At 36.5% G+C, this 22,767-nt stretch overlaps 1 protein-coding gene across 2 annotated transcripts; it reads left to right on the plus strand.

The window, feature by feature from the left end:
* Positions 1–1,408: 1,408 nt before the first annotated feature.
* LOC127852268 (uncharacterized) lies at positions 1,409–10,460 on the plus strand. 2 transcript variants are annotated; one of them, XM_052386161.1, is made up of 4 exons: positions 1,409–1,668; positions 6,943–7,093; positions 8,474–8,574; positions 8,850–10,460. In XM_052386161.1, the coding sequence occupies exons 1-4, from the start codon at positions 1,660–1,662 to the stop codon at positions 9,885–9,887; spliced, it is 1,299 nt and encodes a 432-aa protein (XP_052242121.1). In that variant the 5' UTR covers positions 1,409–1,659; the 3' UTR covers positions 9,888–10,460. The 2 variants fall into 2 exon arrangements, with proteins under 2 accessions (XP_052242121.1, XP_052242120.1); XM_052386160.1 differs by lacking the exon at positions 1,409–1,668 and adding an exon at positions 3,035–3,248.
* Positions 10,461–22,767: the final 12,307 nt, after the last annotated feature.

Genomic DNA, 22,767 nt, shown 5'->3' on the forward strand with positions numbered 1-22,767 from the left:
TAGACGTCTACGTCCATTTCGACAAACGCGATTACTTGGAAGTTTTAAAGCGCAAAAAGACGGATTTCCTAACTTGTAACCACCAGATACATTCTAATTGGCATAGATAAAATATGTGTCTTATTTATACTTAAATTTACCATGCCAAATAAGTTGTGTGGCTTTTCGTTTGACAACTGACGACAGAAATGATTCGTTTTCCTGCAACGATATCTATTCATACGAGACACGAACACTAACTCCGATCCTAATAAAAAACAGTTCCGCTCGGCTTAGAGGACTGTACAGTCATGTAAAATATCGAATATAATATATATTTTTTATTAACAACTGGTTGCAGATAATTGGTCAGTTACCGCATTTTAACTAACTCTTTTGACCTGTTAATTCTTTTCAGCTCAATTCAACAGTGAAAATGCCCATGTCACTCTAAGTACCTACATTTTCAGTTCTGTTCTCACATTTTGAAAACCTAATGGGTACAGATAGCAACTTTTGAAAGAGTGGGTATGCTGGTGCAAACTGACTAGGCCCTGACCAGGCAGCTCCTACAGGCAGTGTAGAGTGACCATTAGTAGGAAAATGCCATGCTGAAACATTTCAAAACAATGATACAGCATTGAGCCAGAGTCACTAACATCACAAATCATGCTGCATGGTAGGCGCAGGTTGATTCAGTTATTACTTAATATTATCGTAAGGTCAATTCATCGCTAAGTTTTGTTGAAGTTCACAACACTTAGCGTTGCATTGGAATTTAACATCACTTAGCTCAGTATTGCATATAAATCAGTTTTTCATAGAAATTGTACATCGCTTAGCTCTGTTTTGCATATAAATTCAATATCTCACAGCTCAGTTTTGCATAGAAATTATACAGCACTTAGCTCAGTATTGCAAAGACTTTAACAGGACTTGGCACAGTATTGCCTGATCTGTTTGCAAAGGTGTGAAAAGATGTTATGGGCAAAGGGTTAAATAATCAATATGGGAAGGACACATTATTTGCAAGTTCACATTACCAGGTTACAAGACTCATTTTGAGGTTTGTCAAAATTTTCAATTTTGCCACTATTATTACTCTGATGTGTCCCGGCAAGGGATGCTGTGCTGGTTCACTTTGTATATTTATATCAAACAACCCAATTAAAGTGATGGCAACAATCTTTTTCATATTTAAATCGTTTTTTAATAATATAGGATTTTTTTGCAAAAGTTAAAACAATTTACACGACATTTGAGTTTAATGTCATTTATTATCTTACCTTTTCACTTTTTAAAATTTCAACCAATCAAATAACGCGTTCCAAAAACTGCGCGATGCTGGATTACAAACCGGAAAATGGCGACCAAAATCTGCGCGATGCGGGATTACAAACCGGAAAATGGCGACTTTTGACGTTTATAATTATTGTGTGTGAAATCTTGTCGATTTCTTTGCTAATATCCGGAGACCGAGTGAGTTAATGACGTGGACAGTGTTCCTTTGATGTGTTTTATATGGAGCTATAGACAATTTATCGGGGAATCGCTTAGTACGTGCGTAACACGACTCCTTCAGTGTAAACACAAGTGGACGGGCTTAGCTACATCGACCGAATTTTGGACAAAATTTCGTGTTTGAGGCCGTGTGGACAGTTTAATACTGCGTCGAATGGAATGACACAGGTACCGTTTGAGAGATAATTTATTTTGCTGTAAATCCGTGCAGAGTTTTTGGTGATAAACATATGAACTGTGGAGCAGTGCCTTGGAATTCATGTCCTGTAGTTGGATTGCGTTGGTGCCCTTTTCCTTACATACACTACCCAATTATTTTTTTTACTGGACCCTGTGATTTTGAGTATTTATGTTACTTTAAATTTTCAAATAAAAAGAATATGAGACTCGCTATGTGGAAAGGAGGTTTAATGCATATGCGTAAAATGTCGTTTAAGTTTAGGCGGAAAGTGTCGTCCCTGATTAGCATGTGCGGCTAAACTGGGACGACACTTTACGCACATGTTTTAAACCCCCTTTTCACAGAGCGAGGTTAATATTCTTTAGTCTTCGGCTAATTCCTCGGAATTGTTTGGTTAATACAGGCCCCACTCGCTTTAAACCCGCTTTTCACAGAGCGAGGTTAATATTCTTTAATCTTCGGCTAATTCCTCGGAATTGTTTGGTTAATACAGGCCCCACTCTGTGAAATACGGAATTACCGTCCAACGGCTTACTAGTATACAAATACTCAAACAATTCAGCAAGATTATTCATACGTATAAATAATGAAAATAAATAAGACCAAAGAAATTAAACATTTTCGCACGTCATTTTCGTGAAACAGATGTATCTTAGAACGCGTGAATTAAACTCGATAAGCTAACGAAACCAACACATATATCGCATATATCTTTATCTGCTCATGCTTTATGGTTGAATAATGTACTTTTAGATGCATGGATTCCTGGTAAAAAAACGCTGCTTCAACGTATCCGCCGGGTCTGTTCATGAAACGTGACAGGTCATTACCAAATGAGGTAGTGAATATCTAATTCACGTCATGAAAGAAGCAGTTTGTGTCGAGTTATGGTATATGCACGTTGCGGAGACATATGATTCCAGATTTATCATTTCCAGAAGGTCAATGGACCATTTGGTCACGTTTTAGTTCACGCAATATGATAAAAACATGCATAGACATAAACACATTATTATAACAGGCACATCAATTAATCATATGCGAGTTTAATACAGGAAAAAAATTAATACATATATAATATCAATACATAATAAAGAGTTGTTATACATATTATCATTACTAATATTAAGATAGAGTACATGTAATCATACTTATCAATAATGAAGCATAAAATAATACACTCATTCACTCGTCACAGCAAACCTAATGAGGCGAAAACTTATGTTGTTGTTTACAAAACAAGCGCTTCGTATTATGCAATGACTAGATTGTTAGAATGTCACTTGACACGTGTACTTGACGTCCGAACAAACACCGTGACGTTTACGCATGTCATTTTGACGTTAACGACGAGTACCCGTTTACCTTAGAGGTGAAACGAGTCAACAGCGAAAGTAAAACGACAAATAAACACCGATTGGTTCAAGTCTCGTTACATCTGGATATTGACGGCATTGTTTGTGTTCAATAATAATGTTTCATATTATAGATAGGAAAAACTGAAGGCAAGATGTTGATTTCTGGATTGGTATTGTGTCTTCTCAAACTTGCCTGCGTATTAGATCCGGTTAGTTACGTTAGAAGCTGGTCAATTTATCGTTATGTTTACATTTTATTCTCGGATAATATGATTTTTTTTATTGTTAAAATATATCAGCCAGTTATTTGTAAAACATATATAAACAAAGGCGAAGTAAACATCGTGAATTACATGGACATTTTCAAACAAAAATATAATGTTGTTCAATCGTTCACATATGTTCGTAGTTATTTGGAAATGGTAAGAAAGATTTGTACGAACAGTTTTTGTTGAGCCTCCTTAGTTAGCGTTATAATTTCACTGTGTTTTAGTATACGATATCATTATGATCGAATATTATAAATTATTGATGGAAAATTAGAGAAGAAAAAATGTTTAGTACTTTTATTTTATTTTTTTCAATTGACGAATACACGAAACGATATTTCAGATATATTTTGCTCATGCTTAAAAAGTTATTTTGTTTCCACTAACAATTAAAAAAAAGGTATGTAGATCGACTTAATGCTGGATTTCGTTTATTTTTTACGATACCTTCTTTGATAAGACAGAAAAATGACATGCATACAGTTGCCATATATATATTTAACAGTCTTTATTTGGATGATGTCACGTTAATTGAACAAGTATGGTCTAAGAAAGCAACAACATTCACAAACACCATCTGCTATACTGCACAAATGTTTATGCATGTCACAAAGCATTATGGTCGGTCGGGCAAGTGAGAACAAGCAGCTTTTTTACGCTTGATCTGAGTTAATTTTCGTGCCTCGATATCATCTATACTTTCGTTTCGGTAACTATGACAATCGTTTTATTCATGTTGTCAACTTTAAATGGATCTTTTCACGGTTTGGTATATTGACAAAATTGAAACAAGTTGTTTCAGATTCGCAAATTTTCGGTTTAGTTATGATATTTGTGAGGAAACAGTATTACTGAACATTTGCCATGGTCTAATATAGCCATTATATGCATCTTTTGACGATTTAAAGGGATCTTTTCACGGTTTGGTAAATTGACAAAATTGAAAAAAGTTGTTTCAGAATCGCAAATTTTCGTTTTAGTTATGATATTTGTGAGGAAACAGTATTACTGAACATTTACCATAGTCCAATATAGCCATTATATGTATCTTTTGACGATTTGAAAACCTAACAATTATAAAGCGTTGCAACGCGAAACGATTGAATAATTTGGGAGAGTTCTGTTGTTGTCGTTTAAATTTACGAAACTACGAAGATTGCTTATATCAGGTATAAAATACTTCAACTGTGTAAAGTCGGCGGAATAGCCGCGAGGGCTAATGCGTTTTTACTTCAGACTAACTCCAGGACTCCGGGGGTCACTGTTTCGAGCCCTGGTACGGCTACTTTTTTTTCCTTTTTTTAAATGTTATTCTTGATTTTTAACTGGAGCTTTTAAGATCCAATGTTTACATTTTATCAATATAAAGCATTTAATGACAAACATCAAAATATGCCAAAATCTGTGAAAAGGCCCCTTTAAATACCTAAAAATTATAAAGCGTTGCAACGCGAAACAATTGAATAATTTGGAAGAGTTCTGTTGTTGTCGTTTAAATGTGTGAAACTACGAAGATTGCTTAAATAACGTATAAAATGTATGCTTGGCAGGATAGCTCAGTTGGCTTATGCGTTTGTACTTCAGGATTCCGGTGGTCACTGGTTCGAGCCCTGATGCGGGCTACTTTTTTTCCTTTTTTAAATTTAATTTTTGATTATTTTCTAGAGCTTTAAAAATTTTATGTTTACATTTATCAATATAAAGCATAAAATGACAATTTTTAAAACATGCCAAAATCTGTGAAAATGCCCCTTTAACTCTGAACAGGTATCTGTGTTGGGCTTTTGATCAAAATTTGTTGTAATTGCAGTAGGGTTGCAGTATATAACTTTTCAGTTTAAAGCCTCGTTTGGGGAAAATGGGGCTTTATGCTTGAGCATGAAGTGTTGTCCCAGATTAGCCCGTGCAGTCCGCACATGCTAACATGGGACGAAACTGTCCGCTTTAATAGCATTGTTCAGCTAACATGGTACAATCCAGCTTAGAAGGAAAGTTTCGTCCCTGATCAGCCTGTTTGGACTGCACATTTCAATCTGGCACACCAATTAACGCGCATGCATTAAGCCCCGTTTTCATAGAGAGGCGCGTATATTTATCGAAACATGTATCAAAGATTGAACATTAAAATATTACATAGATTCTATATACATCAAAATACCACGTACGACTTAAAGAAATCAAATGTAAACGACTGGGCTGAAGCTGCGAATATATGTTTTAGCCTTATACAATAATATATTCCGTACAAACACGTTACTTTTTAAATAGTTTTTTAATTATATAAATGTTTTGGCCGTAACCTTAATCTGTAGTATCAGAGTATACAAAGACAAAGGAAGTTTGCTCAACGTCATACAGTAACGTACGTTGCGTCGTATGGCGGCAAAAATATATTTATATACCACATAATATAACACTTATTGTTGTTTAAGCATAATCTGATACCATAGATGAACTCATATTCGAACTTAAACTTGAGTGGTTTATATTCAAATTCTTCAAGGCTATTAAGTTTGTAAGAAAGTTATGCAGAAATTAACACCAACCTTTGTATATGAGCCGTGCTCTGTGAAAAGGGGATTTCATGTTTGTGCGTTAAGTGTCATCCCAGATTAACCTGTGCACTCCGCACAGGCTTATCAGGAACGACACATTCCGCTTTTATGATTTTGTCGTTTCAAGAAAGTCTCTTCTTAGCAAAAATCTAGTTTAGAAGGAAAGTGTCGTTTCTGATTAGCCTGTGCGGCTTGCATAGGCTAATCTGTGACGACACTTCACGCACATGCATTAAACCCCTTTTTCACAAATCACGGCTCATATAGAGCAGATTTAGCAAAGTCCATGAAAAGAAATTTCGAAAACTTTAGCTGACTGTTTAGATAGACAGAACTTTTCGCTCTTTTTTTCACCTCACCAAGATGTATTTAGTTGCCAATGTTTTTAAGTTAGTGTCTTCAGAAAGATCAATATAGCAAAGCGACTCTTAGAAATATTGTATAATTGAATTCTTAAAAGAAACGGATTTATCGGTATTTATTTAACCACGAGTATGGCCATAATAAAATTGTGAAACCCTTGCCTGCAAGGCATTTCTTGCATATTCCGCCTCCATACACACTACTGGTAGTTGGGAGTAATTAATATAAAACATTACTCTATACGATTTTTTATAATAAAGTACCACATGTCTTCATTGTGATCATCATAAAGGGAATTGGTCATACTTTGGCATGAATTTATGATAAATTCAAAGAAAAATTTAGGCTTAATATTTAATCACGCAAAATATCACTTTTTACTAATAAATATTTAATAAATCTGTATTTTTAATAATGAATAAATCGTAAAATCAATAAATAATCATCGAAAAAGGAAAAATAATAAGCTTTTAAATGCTTTTCATCGATATAAGAGCAAAAAATGCAACGTGGTCTATTGGGAGCGTTATAGCTTTTGCTATAGGTGCCGGGTTTTTACATTATTTTAATCGCGATTATAAGTATTTAAAACTGATTCATATGCTACAGTTGTGGTCTTAATTTCATATTATCACATGCTTTAAAACACAAATATGCGAACAAACTAGATTTAACCGTTTCATCTGATAAACATTCACATTATGTTGAATTTGAAGACTTCTGCGCAATGGAATCAAGGGCAAAGGTCAACGTCGCAGTCAAGGTCAAGACCGAATCAGGTCGCGGAAGTGCAGCCTAATGCTCGGACTCATATTGGGCAGAGTATTCAGCATTCACAGAGTGGTCGAAATATACAACTAATTCGAGGTCAGTATATGTGTGCCGGTGTATGGGTTCGTTTAAAAAAAAATAATTATGTGATTCTTGTTTATTCTTTCCAAGCATAAAATGTATAAAATAATAAAAGACCAAATTTTGTCCATGCATAAAATGTATAAATTAATAAAAGACCAAATTTTCGCAAAGATTACATTATTTTTATTTATTTTTAAACCTCTAGCGCTCGATGTGGAATTAGACATTTAAAACAATTTAGACTGTAACTTTGTATTTCAAACAACTAAGAAAAAACTCAAGTAATAATAATTGCTTATTATAATATTATATCGGAAGTTTGGAGCAGGTATCAGGTAATACCCCCGATACACCAACTCCGTTCGAAGAACGTTCTGAAAAATGTGTATAAACGGGCTCGAACTGTGTGAGAACAGAGTGATCGTAGTAGCAACGTGTTACGAACTGTCTTCGAAGTTTGTGGACGGCCTGGAACGGGGTTGAACGGGAGAGGTGTTTCAGAACTTTGAGCCCACTCAAAATTTTCTTCCGATCATCCCGTTCTACAATTGAACGTAGTAACAATGTGCTGAAAACGGAATGGACGTAATAAGAACGGATTGGTCATACTAAGGTCGGGTTAGGAACGTGCCAGAACGTAGTGTTATCGGACCGAAATTACCTGTACGATGCCACACCGATCGAGTCCGTTTCTAGTCCGTCCATTCCGTTCTCAGACAGACCGACCCCGTCCGCACTACGTCTCAAGTACGATCTTGTTTCGTGTAAATAAATATAAACTAAAAAGATAAGTCCTTACAACGTTTGAAACACGTTATATAAGTTCTCAGTAAGTTTTTAGTACGTTGTACTCGTTTTAAGGAGTCCGCAGTAGGTTCCAAGTACGTTGTATTCACTCAATGCAACGTTACAACGTTCAAACAGTAAATATAATACGTTCAGACAATGCGCATTTACATAGAGGTCGTTGTCTCAAAATTCATCATTTGTGATTTTAAGTTGAAACATGGACAATCTTGGAGCTGATAACTTTTTAAATGTTGGCTTCGTGCAATTTATTTTAGAGGCAGAGCAGCAATATAATGTTTTGTTGGGCCGAGAAAGCAGGCGGAGACGACACAAAACTATAGCCGTACTGTCAATATGGCGGAATTATTTCTTGGAGGCATTACAAATGTACGTCTGGTCGGCTTTAAGCGTGAAAAATAAATGAGAACTGTCATGAACGTAGTCGGTTTAATAATTGCAGTGCAAAACGTTGCTGCAACTACGTCCTTCAGAACGTGGTCGAACTGTCTAATACCGTGCTTGGTGTATGGGCTCCTTAACCTTTCAGATTTTATGAATTAACACTGTTAATTGTAAATGTAAGGAAGTAAATTTACTTTTCAGGTAATCCGATCCGTAACTTGAACGTGCAAAGCAACGTTCCTTTACACCAAGGTTCCAATCAAGGCGGACAGACTCAACGTATTACAAACCGCTCGCCTAACGTAAGCCAACTCAGCTTTGTTCTTAACAACGATAGATCTTCGGTACACTATTTACAATAAATGATCTCTGTCTAACAAATTCCGATTGCTGCTTCTCAAACCATGTATTTCAAATTCTACGTCCAATTGTATTCAGTAAGTCTATGAAATCTTTAAAAACTGTTCCGCGATATTTCACATGATTCGATGAACCTTTTCCTTTGTTAACGTTTATGACGGAATCAATCAAAGTAATACCCCTTTAGTTATTCTTATTTGTTACACAATTATTACAGCCAAACAGACAATCTCGCGCCATGCAAAGGCCATCTCCTAATCAGGGAAGAACCGGTACCGGAAGTTCGTCTTCACGTATACGCAATATTCCCAGCCAACAATTTACACGACAGTCTCAAAACGTGCAGAGAACAGTGCAACATCAACAAGAAGCATCTCGCTCCCGTGGTCTGAATCAGATACTTCAAACCATCGCTTCTGAGCAAAGAAGAAACCCCGCATCGGGAGCTATTCCAGAAAAAACTTTGACATTGGCGCCAAACGCTACGGATCATTTTTATAACACATTGATAAATGAATTTGTTAGAGAGCTTGAGAATCGTGTGGTTGCTAGTAACGCCAATACGCATCAATCTCTTTCAACAACTGGACAGGTCCATTTATCTCCGCAAAACGTTTTGCCAATCGCTCATCACGTCCTTCCACAACATATTGGAGGACTTATGCCTGTTGGATTCAGCCCTTTTGGATTTAGTCCTTTGTATATGGGTTCGTTTTATCCCCAAGATCCCGATAACATTGATTACCCAGATCCAGTGCAAATCCCAGATCCTGTGAAGCCAACGGATGCTCCAGTAGTGAATGCAAAGACAACAACCAGCGGAATTACCGAGCCAACGACCATAGACCCAATAGTTCTAACAACACAAAGTCCAGAGTTCACGTCGCCCACTCCCTTGGACGTTACTAATAGCACTGTGGTCATCGATACCACAGTCAATACTTCGACTATTATCTCAAATTCTAGCACACCTTCTGACCTGAAACATGTAGAAATAACAACAACTGTATCGGTAAAACCAGCTGCTGATTTGGTGAACAATTCAACGAAAAGGCCGGATATTGCAACAGTAAATAAGGACGTCGCCGCTACCGTTGGAAAACCAGAACAACTCCATGGGGCCAACGGAACGTTGTCAAACCCTCAGGAAAGCACAAATATCACAACTGGGATTGCGAACACAACATTAATACATGTGACTACTGCTTTGCCTGCAAAAGCCCAAAGCAAGAAGGGGAATCATTCATCAGTGTAGCTAGAATAACATTTAAGAGAACACATTTCAAAACGGATATTTTTTCGTTGATGTCTTAACTTCAAATACTTAATAATAATTAATTATCGCTTTATATCGACGTGAGTTATTATTGGTTAAAATAATGAACGCCCAATTAATACTAGTCCAGTCATATCACGTTTATTATGTAATGTATACCTTGATTATTGACTTCGTCGTGAGGTCTTTAAGCCTTTTAGATGAACGAATGTGTTTCTAAGCTGATTAAATTACCAAATATACCGCCTATGTGGTGTACAAATAAAACATTATATACAAAAAAAAGTTACCGTCTGTTTTCTGTCTTTGAAATATACGTAAAAGCTATGGATGCGCCCAAATGTCCTTTGGTCCCTTCATTTTATTTTGACTATTAAGCCATACAATTATCCGATTGTCACGTAGTAGCACAATATTGCTTAATATTGTAAAGAATTTTATATCAAACCAAATAATTTTATAGTCGAGACAAGCGAAATACCAGTGTATTTTACCTTAAGTTTGACTTTGATTTGTTAGGATTCATATGTCGTCTCGTAATGATGAAATAAATGTAACAAAACACCAACTTGTAGGCTTTAACTAGTTTTGACAAGAACACTGCAGCACGTGGTTTTTATCTAGGGCATTTATGTATTGACCTATGGGTGTTATTCATAAAGCAAATGGCAGCGAACACTTAATGGAATTATCAACTAATAATAAGACACGTCCATTAATGACAAAGACATAAACATAATTAAATGAAAAGACATTAATTCGGGTCCCAATAATGCGCCAATACGTGTGTTCTTGTAAAACGAGCCCATATGCACCAACAAAGTCTTAGAGTAAATAGTCATTTGGATAAAGGTTCGAAACTGTTAAATGGCGAAATGTCGAGACTAACTTTGCACTGACCAATGCTAATTATACATAATTCATTCGAATTGTTGTTAAATGGACTTCTTAACGGATTTTTTAAAAGATATTATTTTATGTATATACTAAAAAGTATTTAACGTTAACCCGTTCTTCGAACCCGAGATCATAAAACGATATCCGTAAGTCCTACCACTTGACCATTCCAGCGTTTAAAAGTACTATTTGACAGTCTTCAATAACAAGAGCTGTCAGAGGACAGCGCGCTCGACTATTCGAGTGCTTGACATTATAACGTAAGCCATCATGGGGAAATTGTTCATATTCAATAATTTATTAGACGATCTTTCAAAAATAAAAAAAGGACAAAAAATTATTATTATTATTTTTATTTTTTTTGGGGGGGGGGGGGGTTGAGAGGGGGTATAATGTGGGGTGTGGTCATTTATTAGAAGATCTTTCAAAAATAAAAAAGAAGAAAAAAACATTTTTGGGGGGGTAGGGAGGTAGGGGGTGAGAGGGGTATATAATGTGGGGTGGGGTAATTTATTAGATGATGTTTAAAAAAAATTGGGGGGGAGGCTGGGGGGAAAGGGATTCTGGGTATGGGCGTGGGGTATTGTTTGGGTGGAATCCATTGTGGTATTCAGGTAAGTGTTGTTTTGTCAAAGTAATAATAAAATGTGATCATAAATACAGAAGTTATGGCAATTTAAGCAAAATGTTCAATTATCTAAGTGTAAAAGGGGCCATAATTATGTCAAAATGCTTGATACCGTGGTCTGCTCTTGTTTATAGGTTGGGGTCATGTTGGTAAACAAGTATGCAAAATATAAAAGAAATATGTCAAAGAATATATGAAATATTTGGGGTAGTACGCAAACTTTAACATAGATTTATCAATAATATGCATATTCTAAGCATAAAAGGGGCAATAATTATGACAAAATGCTTGATATAGTTGTCTGCTCTTGTTTATGGGTTGGGGTGATGTTGGTAAACAAGTATGCGAAATATGAAAGCAATATGTCAAGGGACAATGAAAATAAATGGGGTAGTACGAAAACTTTAACATTTGCTGCATATTCTAAGTGGAAAAGGGGCCATAATTATGACATAATGATTGATAGAGTTGTCTTCTCTTGTTTATAGGTTGGGGTCATGTTGGTAAACAAGTATGCAAACTATGAAAGCAATATGTCAAGGGACAATGAAAATAATTTGGGTACATGTAGTACGAAAACTTTAACATTTGCACGCTAACGGCACGGCACGGAACGGAACGCCGACGCCGGGGTGAGTAGGATAGCTCCACTATATATATTTCATATATACTAGTCGAGCTAATAAATGACGTTCGATCGAAATAAAATATGACAAGCTTTACAAAATGTATTGCTTTATTTTTGTACCGATTAAGATTGAAATAATGCAGATATGAGATTCGGGAGTTACAAGAATGCAGAACTGCATGCATGTTATCGGTTAATATTGGGTCATTAATAGTTTGCACGTCGACGTGCTATATCGACGTGCAAACTTTAAAGGACACTGTTTGATTTAAATTGCTACTGTTGACTTCCATTAGTTTTATTTGCCAGTAAATCATTTTACTTATTTCAAATTAGCCATAACTTTGACATTGGAATTTACATGTAAATCGAAATACCGGTAGTCTTCGTGTCTTTTATATAATACGTGTACTGCCTTTGTTTAAAGATCACCGCAGCTATGCCCCGTAACAATTCAATTATTCCATACTGTGTCCCTAAGTTAACATTCGGTGAGCAGACGGCGTGACTTCCGCTGTCGATCTTGAATATCTAGGGAATTTCATCGCGTGTTTGGCGTTCCTTATGTAAAGTATAATGGACTCCAGGAACGATTCTGCAATTTTTTTGAACGATCGGCATAACTTCCTAGAATATACTTGGGACAGAACTCTTCAACTCGTCATCTTCGTGGAGCTTTCTGTGAAATTCCTCCGTTTGAACTGATTTTAAACATAAGAAGCCTTTACGAATGCTTTCCGATGATGCCGAGTTTATAGCAAATGGTACTAATACTAACCGACGTTAGTCGAAACCGAAACATCTCGAAACTGGTAGAATTAAACTTTTGGTGTCGCAAGCTTAACATTATTGGCGTCGCACTGAAGTGCGGCGACTAGTATGTAATACGTTTTTTTTTCGCTATGGGAGGAGAAGTTATTTTACGGATCAATGTGTAATTTTTTTTTTGTCAGAATACCTTGCATAGTGGTAATTTTTTGTATAAATAAGTGTAAATAAGTACTGCATTTGTGCCTATTACATTTACTACACCATTTAATGCCACTAATGCAAAGCTAATTCTTTTAATTAATAACTGATCACAGGGACTGGGCAAATACGCAAACCGGTGAAACTTTCTGGTTTTGTATAAAAACAAAACATTATCAAAATATATTAACTTTGTGGTTTTTCTAACAATAGCGCATACTTTTGCTGTTCGAGTTTTGGTTAACGCGTATTTTTTTCTATTTTACAAGACGACAGCGATTACACGGTTTATTGCTTTATTGATAACCGTTACACTACAGTCACTTATTAATATCTTAGTTAGAAGGTGATTTTTCAAGCGGTTCCGTAGTGTAGTGGTTACACGCTCGCTTCACATGTGAGAGGCCCAAGGTTCGAGCCCCAGTAGAATCAAATTCTTTATTGTGTGTTCTATGTTAACTTTTTGTTTTGATGTAGACATTTTAGTTTAAATAAATATGCTGTTTTATTGTAACCATTTATTGTTTTTATTATGCCCATGAAATATATGTGTGAGAGGGTGGGGGTGGGTTCGTAAACACGTTAAAACTTTTACAGTGTTTTCATATCAATGAGTACTCAACCCCTATCGTAAAAGAGCAACGTAAGAATAAGTTCAGAATCATCTCCCCTTGAAGTTGAGAAAAATATGAAATTACGCTTACAAGATGAAGCAGTTTTTTAAAACCTACACAGTTCTGTTCAATTAATGAAAACTGCACACGGATGCCAGTAAAAAAAGGAAACCAATGTAAATAAAATGAACTATGAAATATTTGGGGGTTACAACACAAAATCATAGATAATGTTATTTGGGGGTTATAACACAACATCATAGATAGTGGTTATTTGGGGGTTATAACACAAAATCATAGATAATGGTTATACCAGTATCTTTTTCTATTTTGTTTAAAATAATCGGCCAATATATATTAATATCTACAGTAGAAAAAATCGTTCCATGTAACTTCATTGAGTGCCTTTTACACTGAAATTCACGACGCCCTTTGATGCTTTGCATCAATATTTATCTTGTTTAAAATGTGACAGCCAAAATAATTTCATTTTCGACAAACCCCCAAGGCTACCAAAAGATTGCTCAAGCGTTGCGACCCGACAAGAAATGATCCCAGATCTTTGCGGAAAGACCCCGAAACATCACAATATTGCCTTTTAATTGCTATAACAAGTAGGTGTCAGTAGCAGAAGCCGCTTTTGAATACCGGAAAATTAAGGTGGATCGACGGCATTATGCCTATTAAGGTGGATCGACGGCATTATGCCTATTTTGGACCGACATTGAGCAATGCTGTACGTCTGATTTTGTAATCCATGTAATACCAAATAGCAAGGTCAATGTCCTAATTTATATTGGTCCTATCTCGATTCACTATAAATTGTTTGCTGGGTCCATATAACGCAAATCTGTCACGTTTTATGTCGCGCATATTATAACAAATGTAAATGTCAGAGCATTTCAACTTTGTAAAGAAATGCATTTGTTTTATCCTTGGTATTTTATTGAAGTATAAATTGTGTTCCTAGCCGAGCCCAAATATGTCTGTATGCAGGCAAACACAAGTCAGTTCACTATTCATTACGTGCTCCCTGGGTATTGCGTAGCGACTGCTGAATTCAATTTAAAGAAACTAAATATTAATAACTGACAGATGGTGCATAATAGTTACAAGCGTAGCTTCTTTGGTCTGTTTCATTAACGGGGTTTTATCTGCTATTTAAATTAATTATATCCGTATTAGTTGCTCAGTTTGATCTACGTTCCTGTAGCTACTTTCTACCGTTTACAGAGACTTTATAGTTAAATTGTAAACTTCATTCATTGTACACACCCTACTGTTCATAAACAGTATCAAAGCGCAGAATGCACTGCAGTTGTATTTAGTATTCCTTACAGTCATCGGATATGAAGTGCGACTTTTGAACATCGATGTTATTTACTTTTAATTGTCTACAGTAGTGAGATTTTGAAACAAGATGGCATGAAAGGCCAAAAGTCGCTCACCTGAGATTCAAAGAAACTGACCAGTTCTGTGCAGCCCGAGATGCCATAAGAACAAAATGTTCTTACCAACATTTATTATTTTTGCTATAATTTCAAAGGGTCAATATTTTTTCCACGTGTGCCATTATTCCGATTTTTATTATCATTAATACTTAATGTTCTGAATTGCACGTCTATACTAGTTTTTAGTTGGTCGCGTTAGCGGCCGACTAAATTTACATAGCATATTTTGCAAATCAATATGTGCTTAGAAGCCTTAAGTACGGTAAGAACCGCAACTCACTCTGCTAGGGACGATAACCGCTGCCTGTCTGCAGCAGACGACAAATGATTCTGCTCTAGCAGTGAGTGTATATACCCGCTTGTAAGACGACATTGGCCGGTCTAGTGTTAATCATTGAAATCTGTACATAATGGCTGCTTTAAGGGAAAACGGGGCTTAATGCACGTCAAATAAGATTAGCCTGTGCACACCGATTAGCCTGTGCAATGCGCACAAGCTAATCAAGGACGACAACAGCGAACAACTTCAGTGCCTTCAGCGCTTTGATTAGTTACAGCACCTGGTCTGTTGCATCAAGCACGCTTTCCATGCATGGAGCTTGACAGAAAACAGCAACTATTTCGAAACCTTTAAAAACACGTTTTTTAGATGCGTACGAAGGGACTTTAATCAGCAAATATTTACAAATGGCTATTAAAAGCAAAATATACATACATGCACTGAAATTAAATTGCTACCGCGTAGATTCTTTAAATAATGTTGTTTTCACAACTAACTCGCCATAAGGATTCACTTGTTGACCATTTCCTTTTAACTTTTCATGAGCGACTGTAGTTTACAGTTAAAATGTGTGAGGATGATGGCCGACATTGTCTCTTATGTACGGTATTAATTACCGTTTTATATAACGTAAATGGCAAAACTGTAAATTTTTATATTACGTAAATGGCAAAACTGTAAATATGTGTTAAACAACCTACGATAAACGCTTACTTCATTGACCGACGTCAGTCGAAAAGATAGTCGCCAGTTAACCCCGTCCTCATAAGCATTCTCGGAACCGATTGGACGGCGAAAATTACAGTTTGGCGACTAGAAAGTAACCTGCGAATTTCTCGTGACGCATCTTTGCCAGAATACAGGACTGTAATGTGTCAGAAGTACAGGACGTCCGGGTCGAAGGATGACGTTACTCGCTTGATTAACAAAGCCGCCCAAGGAAGTTCCCATATCCGACCCTCCTCATCTGATGTAGTGAAACCGCTATCCTTCTACGGACCTTTCCGCTTAGCGATTCTTCTGAGTCTTAAAGAAAATCTTCTGCGAGCGACTATCTCTCTCCCCCCTCCCCCCCCCCCCATCGCGACGTGCATGCTCCAGCTGCTGCCCGAGCTCTGTCAAACTAATAAATACTGTATCATTCATAGAGTTACCTTGATTTGTTTCGGAGAATCGGTATTTTATTTTTATATTTACATGTTAAACTTCAATCGCGAGCTGACAGATTCAATTGCGATTGGCGATTTTGTCGATCGGAAATGCTAAAATATAATATCGTTACTTTCAAATAGAGTTTGAAAAAAGGCGCTTTAAATAATTTTATTGAACAAAAATATTTAAATTATTGTTGTTGCTTTTTGTCACTTTATTGTCGCATATTCACCGCATTATTAACTGCACGTGTTTTCAAACCACACGTACATGTTAATAAAAATTATAATTAATCCCATCATCTGTGTCCTCAATTTGCTTATAATAAGTTTATTTTTTACCATCGAAATATTTGGTATTCAAGTATTTGATAAGCATGCAGTTTTCTTTCGACATGCAGTTTTTTACGACACATTAAAATCGTACTTTTAAGACGCGTCATGCGAAAATATGTCTTATGGCGCGTTGGCTAGCGTAGCTAAAGCCCTGTCTCGCAGTTGCGCAAAGTTTCGTGGTCTCATTATGTATCTCTTGGCCTACTGCAAGATGCAAATGCTGGACCATCGCTACACTAGCCGCATATGGCATAAGACCTATTTTCGCATGACGCGGATCTATAAAAATGTCTTTGTTTCTTAGAAATTGAAACATCTTTGCACACTTCTTTTCGATAGGAAATTGAAGTCAAACTGTGTTATTTATAGCAAACTGGCAAATTTCGGCAGCATTTCAGGCTTTCAAGAACGACTCCCATACCGACTGAAGAGTACGACAAACATTTGTGGTTAGATAATGAAACGATTTCCGTCTTATCATGACACTATATTTTCCGGTAGATTTTGTTTCTCATCTTGAAAGCAATACTATGTTATCAACGTTTATCGATAGTCCATTGTGTCTTCCCCGGACGATTCAGTACCGAGTCAAAATGCTAAGTATATTTAAAATATCACACACACACACACACACACACACACACACACACACACACACGCGCGCGCACGCACGCACTCACACACACATTAACACACGCACGCGCACACACACACAAACACACTTACACACACACGCACGCTCACGCACACACACACGCACGAATTTTCCCAATGAACTGCGTTTTACTGATCATTATAAAGCAATAATGAAATGGAATTTATATGAATATTAAAATAACGTTGTTTTCTTGCTTGATTTTCGTTTTTCTTCCGTTCATCTGTTAAAGAATCGGCCGTTATTAAGGTTGGTAACTAATAACCTCATCTGCGCGCGTACGTGAATGTGTGAATTTCGAAGTTCATTTAGAAGTCCTGCTGTACATTTCACAGCCATATCAGATCCACACACCCACCACGCAATACTATAAGATATCAGTCAAGCGCTATCAACGAAGTTACGCAATAAACAAGCGTAACCTTATACTATTGCGTTTGTATGACCCGTGCAATTGACCTCTCCCCACTATCCTTTTTAATGGGCAGTAATTTTATTTTCCTGCATCTATTAATGGCCTCAGATTATGAATTACCTGTGATGAGCAAAAATACTACGTCATTAAGGCGCAGCAGAAAGTGGACTATTTAAATCATTCATAAACATTCTCTTCCGCGACACGTATAACACAAACATTGTTAATTGATTCTTTTCTATATACGCTCCATTCAACAATATTCCATTTAACACAAAATTCACATAATGTTTCCATTTGTGAATCAATAAATTTGAAGAACTCAAACCTATTGCATAAATTATACAACTCTTTCTCGCGCGGATTCGACAGATGCGGCGGTTATCAGGTTTATCGTAGTTAAGAGCAAACTTACTTGAAACGCATGGTACTAACCTTAGTTGTCCGGAAGCGAACAACTAAAAATGCTAGACAACGTTTCAATTCCAAATATTTGGGTATTATTTGATCTTTGCTTAATCGCTTGTCAAACTTTTTGGGAGTGCGCTACGCACTTCCTTTTTTGACAAACAATTTGAAGAAATCAAACATTTTTGCTGAATGTGTAACGTAAGCAACACAAGTAACTGTGCTAGGAAATCGATAATACATGTATGTATACGCTTGTTCCCATTTTATTCAAATATATAATTACACGAATATTTTGACCCAGAAAATTACATACAAAATGGAAATACTCATCATAGCTAGCAAAACATAACAATTGCAATAGCGATTTCATTGATAACATTACATAGACAACATACACATATGAATCCAATGATGACAACAAATCATGTTAACAACACTTGTATGATGTGACGCATCATATATATTTTTAACAGACATTGTTGAAATTTAATTTCGTTATAACATATTAGCAAACACTATATTATACACATATTATTTGATATTACATATAATGCAATACAAGTATACAAAGCTTATGCAATATGCATGTTAAATACAAATAGTTTTACAGATTAAACAAACTATTGATATTACATTTTTTAAATAAAACACACGCACTGAAATAGGTTATAAATTTAACAAAATTGGCATGCATCTATTAACTGCAAATCTTCAACAATTTAGACAATAAAATAAGGGAGTATGCGATATGATTATAATAAAACAAGATGTGTTTGTGAAACACAATGTCCCCCTATATGATGTTTGACATTGTAGGATGACCTTGACCTTGTGAAGGATGACCTTGACCTTGACCTTTCACCACTCAAAATGTGAAGCTCCATGAGATACACATGCATGCCAAATATCAAGTTGCTATCTTCAATATTGCAAAAGTATTCATAAAATAAGCGATTTGGGCCACATATATTTGACCTCTGACCTTGAAGGATGACCTTGACCTTTCACCACTCAAAATGAGCAGCTCCATGAGATGCACATGCATGCCAAATATCAAGTTGCTATCTTCAATATTGCAAAAGTATTCATAAAATGAGCGATTTTGGCCACATATAATTGACCTCTGACCTTGAAGGATGACCTTGACCTTGACCTTACACCACTCAAAATGTGCAGCTCCATGAGATACACATGCATGCCAAATATCAAGTTGCTATCTTCAATATTGCAAAAGTATTCATAAAATGAGCGATTTTGGCCACATATATTTGACCTCTGACCTTGAAGGATGACCTTGACCTTGACCTTTCACCACTCAAAATGTGCAGCTTCATGAGATACACATGCATGCCAAATATGAAGTTGCTATCTTCAATATAGCAAAAGTTATTGCAAAATGTTAAAGTTGGCGCAAACAGACAGACAGACCAACAGACAGACAGGGCAAAAACAATATGTCCCCCACTACTATAGTGGGGGACATAAAAATATTAAATAAAACATTATATTTAGGTCATTGAACTATTCTTTAAAAGTGAAACTATGTAATACAGCTACTCTTTAGAATATATTCAACTAAATGTGTTTTGTTTTCAACAAACAGTCCTTTTTAACTTAAAAACATATTATTTCTTCTTTTTTTGGGAAGGGGGGGGGGTATGAAATTTAAATTGCTTATTTGAATTAACATTTTTAGAAAATAAACAATAAACTGGACTACATCATATCCACCATGTGGGTATAGCCTTTCAAAAGGGAAATTAAAATCAGTCGTACATTTGGTTTGACAAACTTTTTGATAACATCTTAAGTAAAGAGACAGTCTTCACTTTAGTAAAGAAATGAAGTGTTGTTGAAAGAGTTGAGCTTAAACCAGTCCTTCATGCGAAGAAATTTATACTCACACTTGAAAAGAAACATTTATGCACAGAAATTTATTCATAATTTCATGTAGCAAAAACAAAGAAAAAACATCACACGCACACACACATGTGAAAAAGTTATTCCGACACATATTTCTTTCACTATTGAATACTTTATTCACAATTTAAACAAGAGGGCCCTATTTCGCCTACCTGAGAGGAGTCGGTTTATTTAATCTTTACCAAACGTCAAACTTGACCTAGATATTGTCCAGACAAACATCCTGGTCAAGATTCATCATTATTGAACCATTATTCTGGCGTATGGAGTGTTTTTGTTTTTGTAAGATTTTACCTGGTGACCTTTATTTTGAGTTGACCCCCCTTACCAAACATCAAACTTTGCTTACAAAAATAAATATTTTGACCAAGATTCATAAAATCTGAAACAAAATTGTGACCTCTAGTGTTTACAGGGATTTTTATAATATAATGAAAATTTGGACAATCTTAGGGCAATAATTATGGCATTAATTATGTGATTTTGCTCATTATCAAACTTGACTGAGATCTTTCAGCAACTTTCATAAAGAATGCTTGAGAAGTGTGAATGCTAGAGTGTTTACAAACCAAATGTGGACGAACGGACAGTGGACAAAGACCAATTCTAAAACCTCACCTGAGCAATCAGGTGAGCTAAAAAGTGTGTTTCACCGATCTGAGCAATTTTCCAACTTGTAAAACCAATATATTGACTAAATTTCACGATGATTAGGCAAAAAATGAGACTTCTTTAGTGTTCGATCACGAGGTTTCTCTCTAGTCACATAAGGAAAACTGCCCCCCCCCCCCTGGCGGCCATGTTTTTTGACCTATCAGGACCATTTGGGAACTCATCTGAGATATATATAAAACCAATCATTTCACCAAGTTTCATGATGATTTGGCAAAAAATGTGACTTCTAGAGTGTTCACAAGCTTTTTTTACTATATAAATATAAGAAAACAGCCCCCCCCCCCCCCCGGCAGCCATGTTATTTAACTGACCAGAAACATTTTTTAACTCAACTTTCGTATCAAGAAAACAAATGTTTTGACCAAATTTCATGAAAATTGGGCCAAAAATGTGACTTCTAGATAGTTCACATGTTTTCACTATATACATATAGAAAAAAAATGCCCCGCCCACTGGCGACCATGTTTTTTACCGATCTGGACCATTTTCGACTCGTCCGAGATATCAATAAAACCAATGTTTTGTCCAACTTTCATGATGATTGGGCCAAAATTGTGACTTCTAGTGTGTTTACAAGATTTCTCTATAGCCAAAAAAGGAAAACTGCCCCGCCCACTGCAGCCATGTTTTTCAATGGACCAGAACCACTTTTGAACTCAACCAACATATCATTAAGACCAAACATTTTGACAAAGTTACATGAAGATTGGGCATGAAATGTGACTTCTACAGTGTTTACAAGTTTTTTCCTTTTTTTGACCTAGTGACATAGTTTTTGACCCGGCACGACCCAGTTTCGAACTCGACCGAGATTTCACTGGGACAAAGCTTCTGACCAAGTTTCATGAAGATCGGACAATAAATGTGGCTTCTAGAGTGTTTACGAACAAATTTGGACGGACGGACAGACGACGGACAAAGACCGGTCACAAAAGCTCACATGAGCAATCAGGTGAGCTAAAAAAGTAGCAACAATATACTATGGGAATTCAGGACACCCTTTCAACTAAAAGATGGCATTAAAATCATCAGCATCATCTGAAAGGTAAAATATGCTAGACAGGTGTATCATCATAGAGGTGAAAAATGATAGCACTCAAATATGAAGGGGGAGACGGCATCCGACGTCTCAGACTGTGGTGATGAGATGGAGAGGCTTTATAGGGTTCAGGTATATATTCAGATGTAAAATGACAATTTATATCATAACTGAATAGTTGGTTTCAAAATTAATGGTTATTTGATCGTACAATGAGTAAAAACACGTCTATCGGGTTTTATAAGTTGGGCTGCATTTTTAAGAATCGGTGCTACAAATGTGTTTTCATACTTAAAGACTGTGTTCACCTAAAAAAGAATAAATTGTACTTATGTTAACTAAACATATCCATAATCTTAAAACTTACGACAAAAACGCATAAAAATGCAGATTTACGTAAAAGTAAGATGAGGGACTTAAATAACCGGTTAAATGACCACTTCTGACGACTCCAGGCCTCCGACGTCTTAGACAGTGGTAAAGAGGAGTAAAGGCATCAACCGACCACCCCCACCACCATCGAAGCGGGGGATGCAGCATCCGACGTTTCAGACAGTGGTGACAAGGTGGAAAGGCATCAACCGACCACCCCCACCACCACCGAGGCGGGGAATGCGGCCTCTGATGTCTCAGACAGTGGTGACGAGGAGGAAAGGCGTCAATCGACCACCAACACCAAGGCGGGGGATGCGGCCTCCGACGTCTCAGACGGGGGTGACGAGGACTCTGAGCACTCCAGCTTCGACTCCGAGGGTGCCGGAGACTCGGGCCCAGCGTCCTTGATGAA

Source organism: Dreissena polymorpha, chromosome 12, assembly GCF_020536995.1.
Source record: "Dreissena polymorpha isolate Duluth1 chromosome 12, UMN_Dpol_1.0, whole genome shotgun sequence".
NCBI classification, from domain to species: Eukaryota; Metazoa; Mollusca; class Bivalvia; order Myida; family Dreissenidae; genus Dreissena; species Dreissena polymorpha.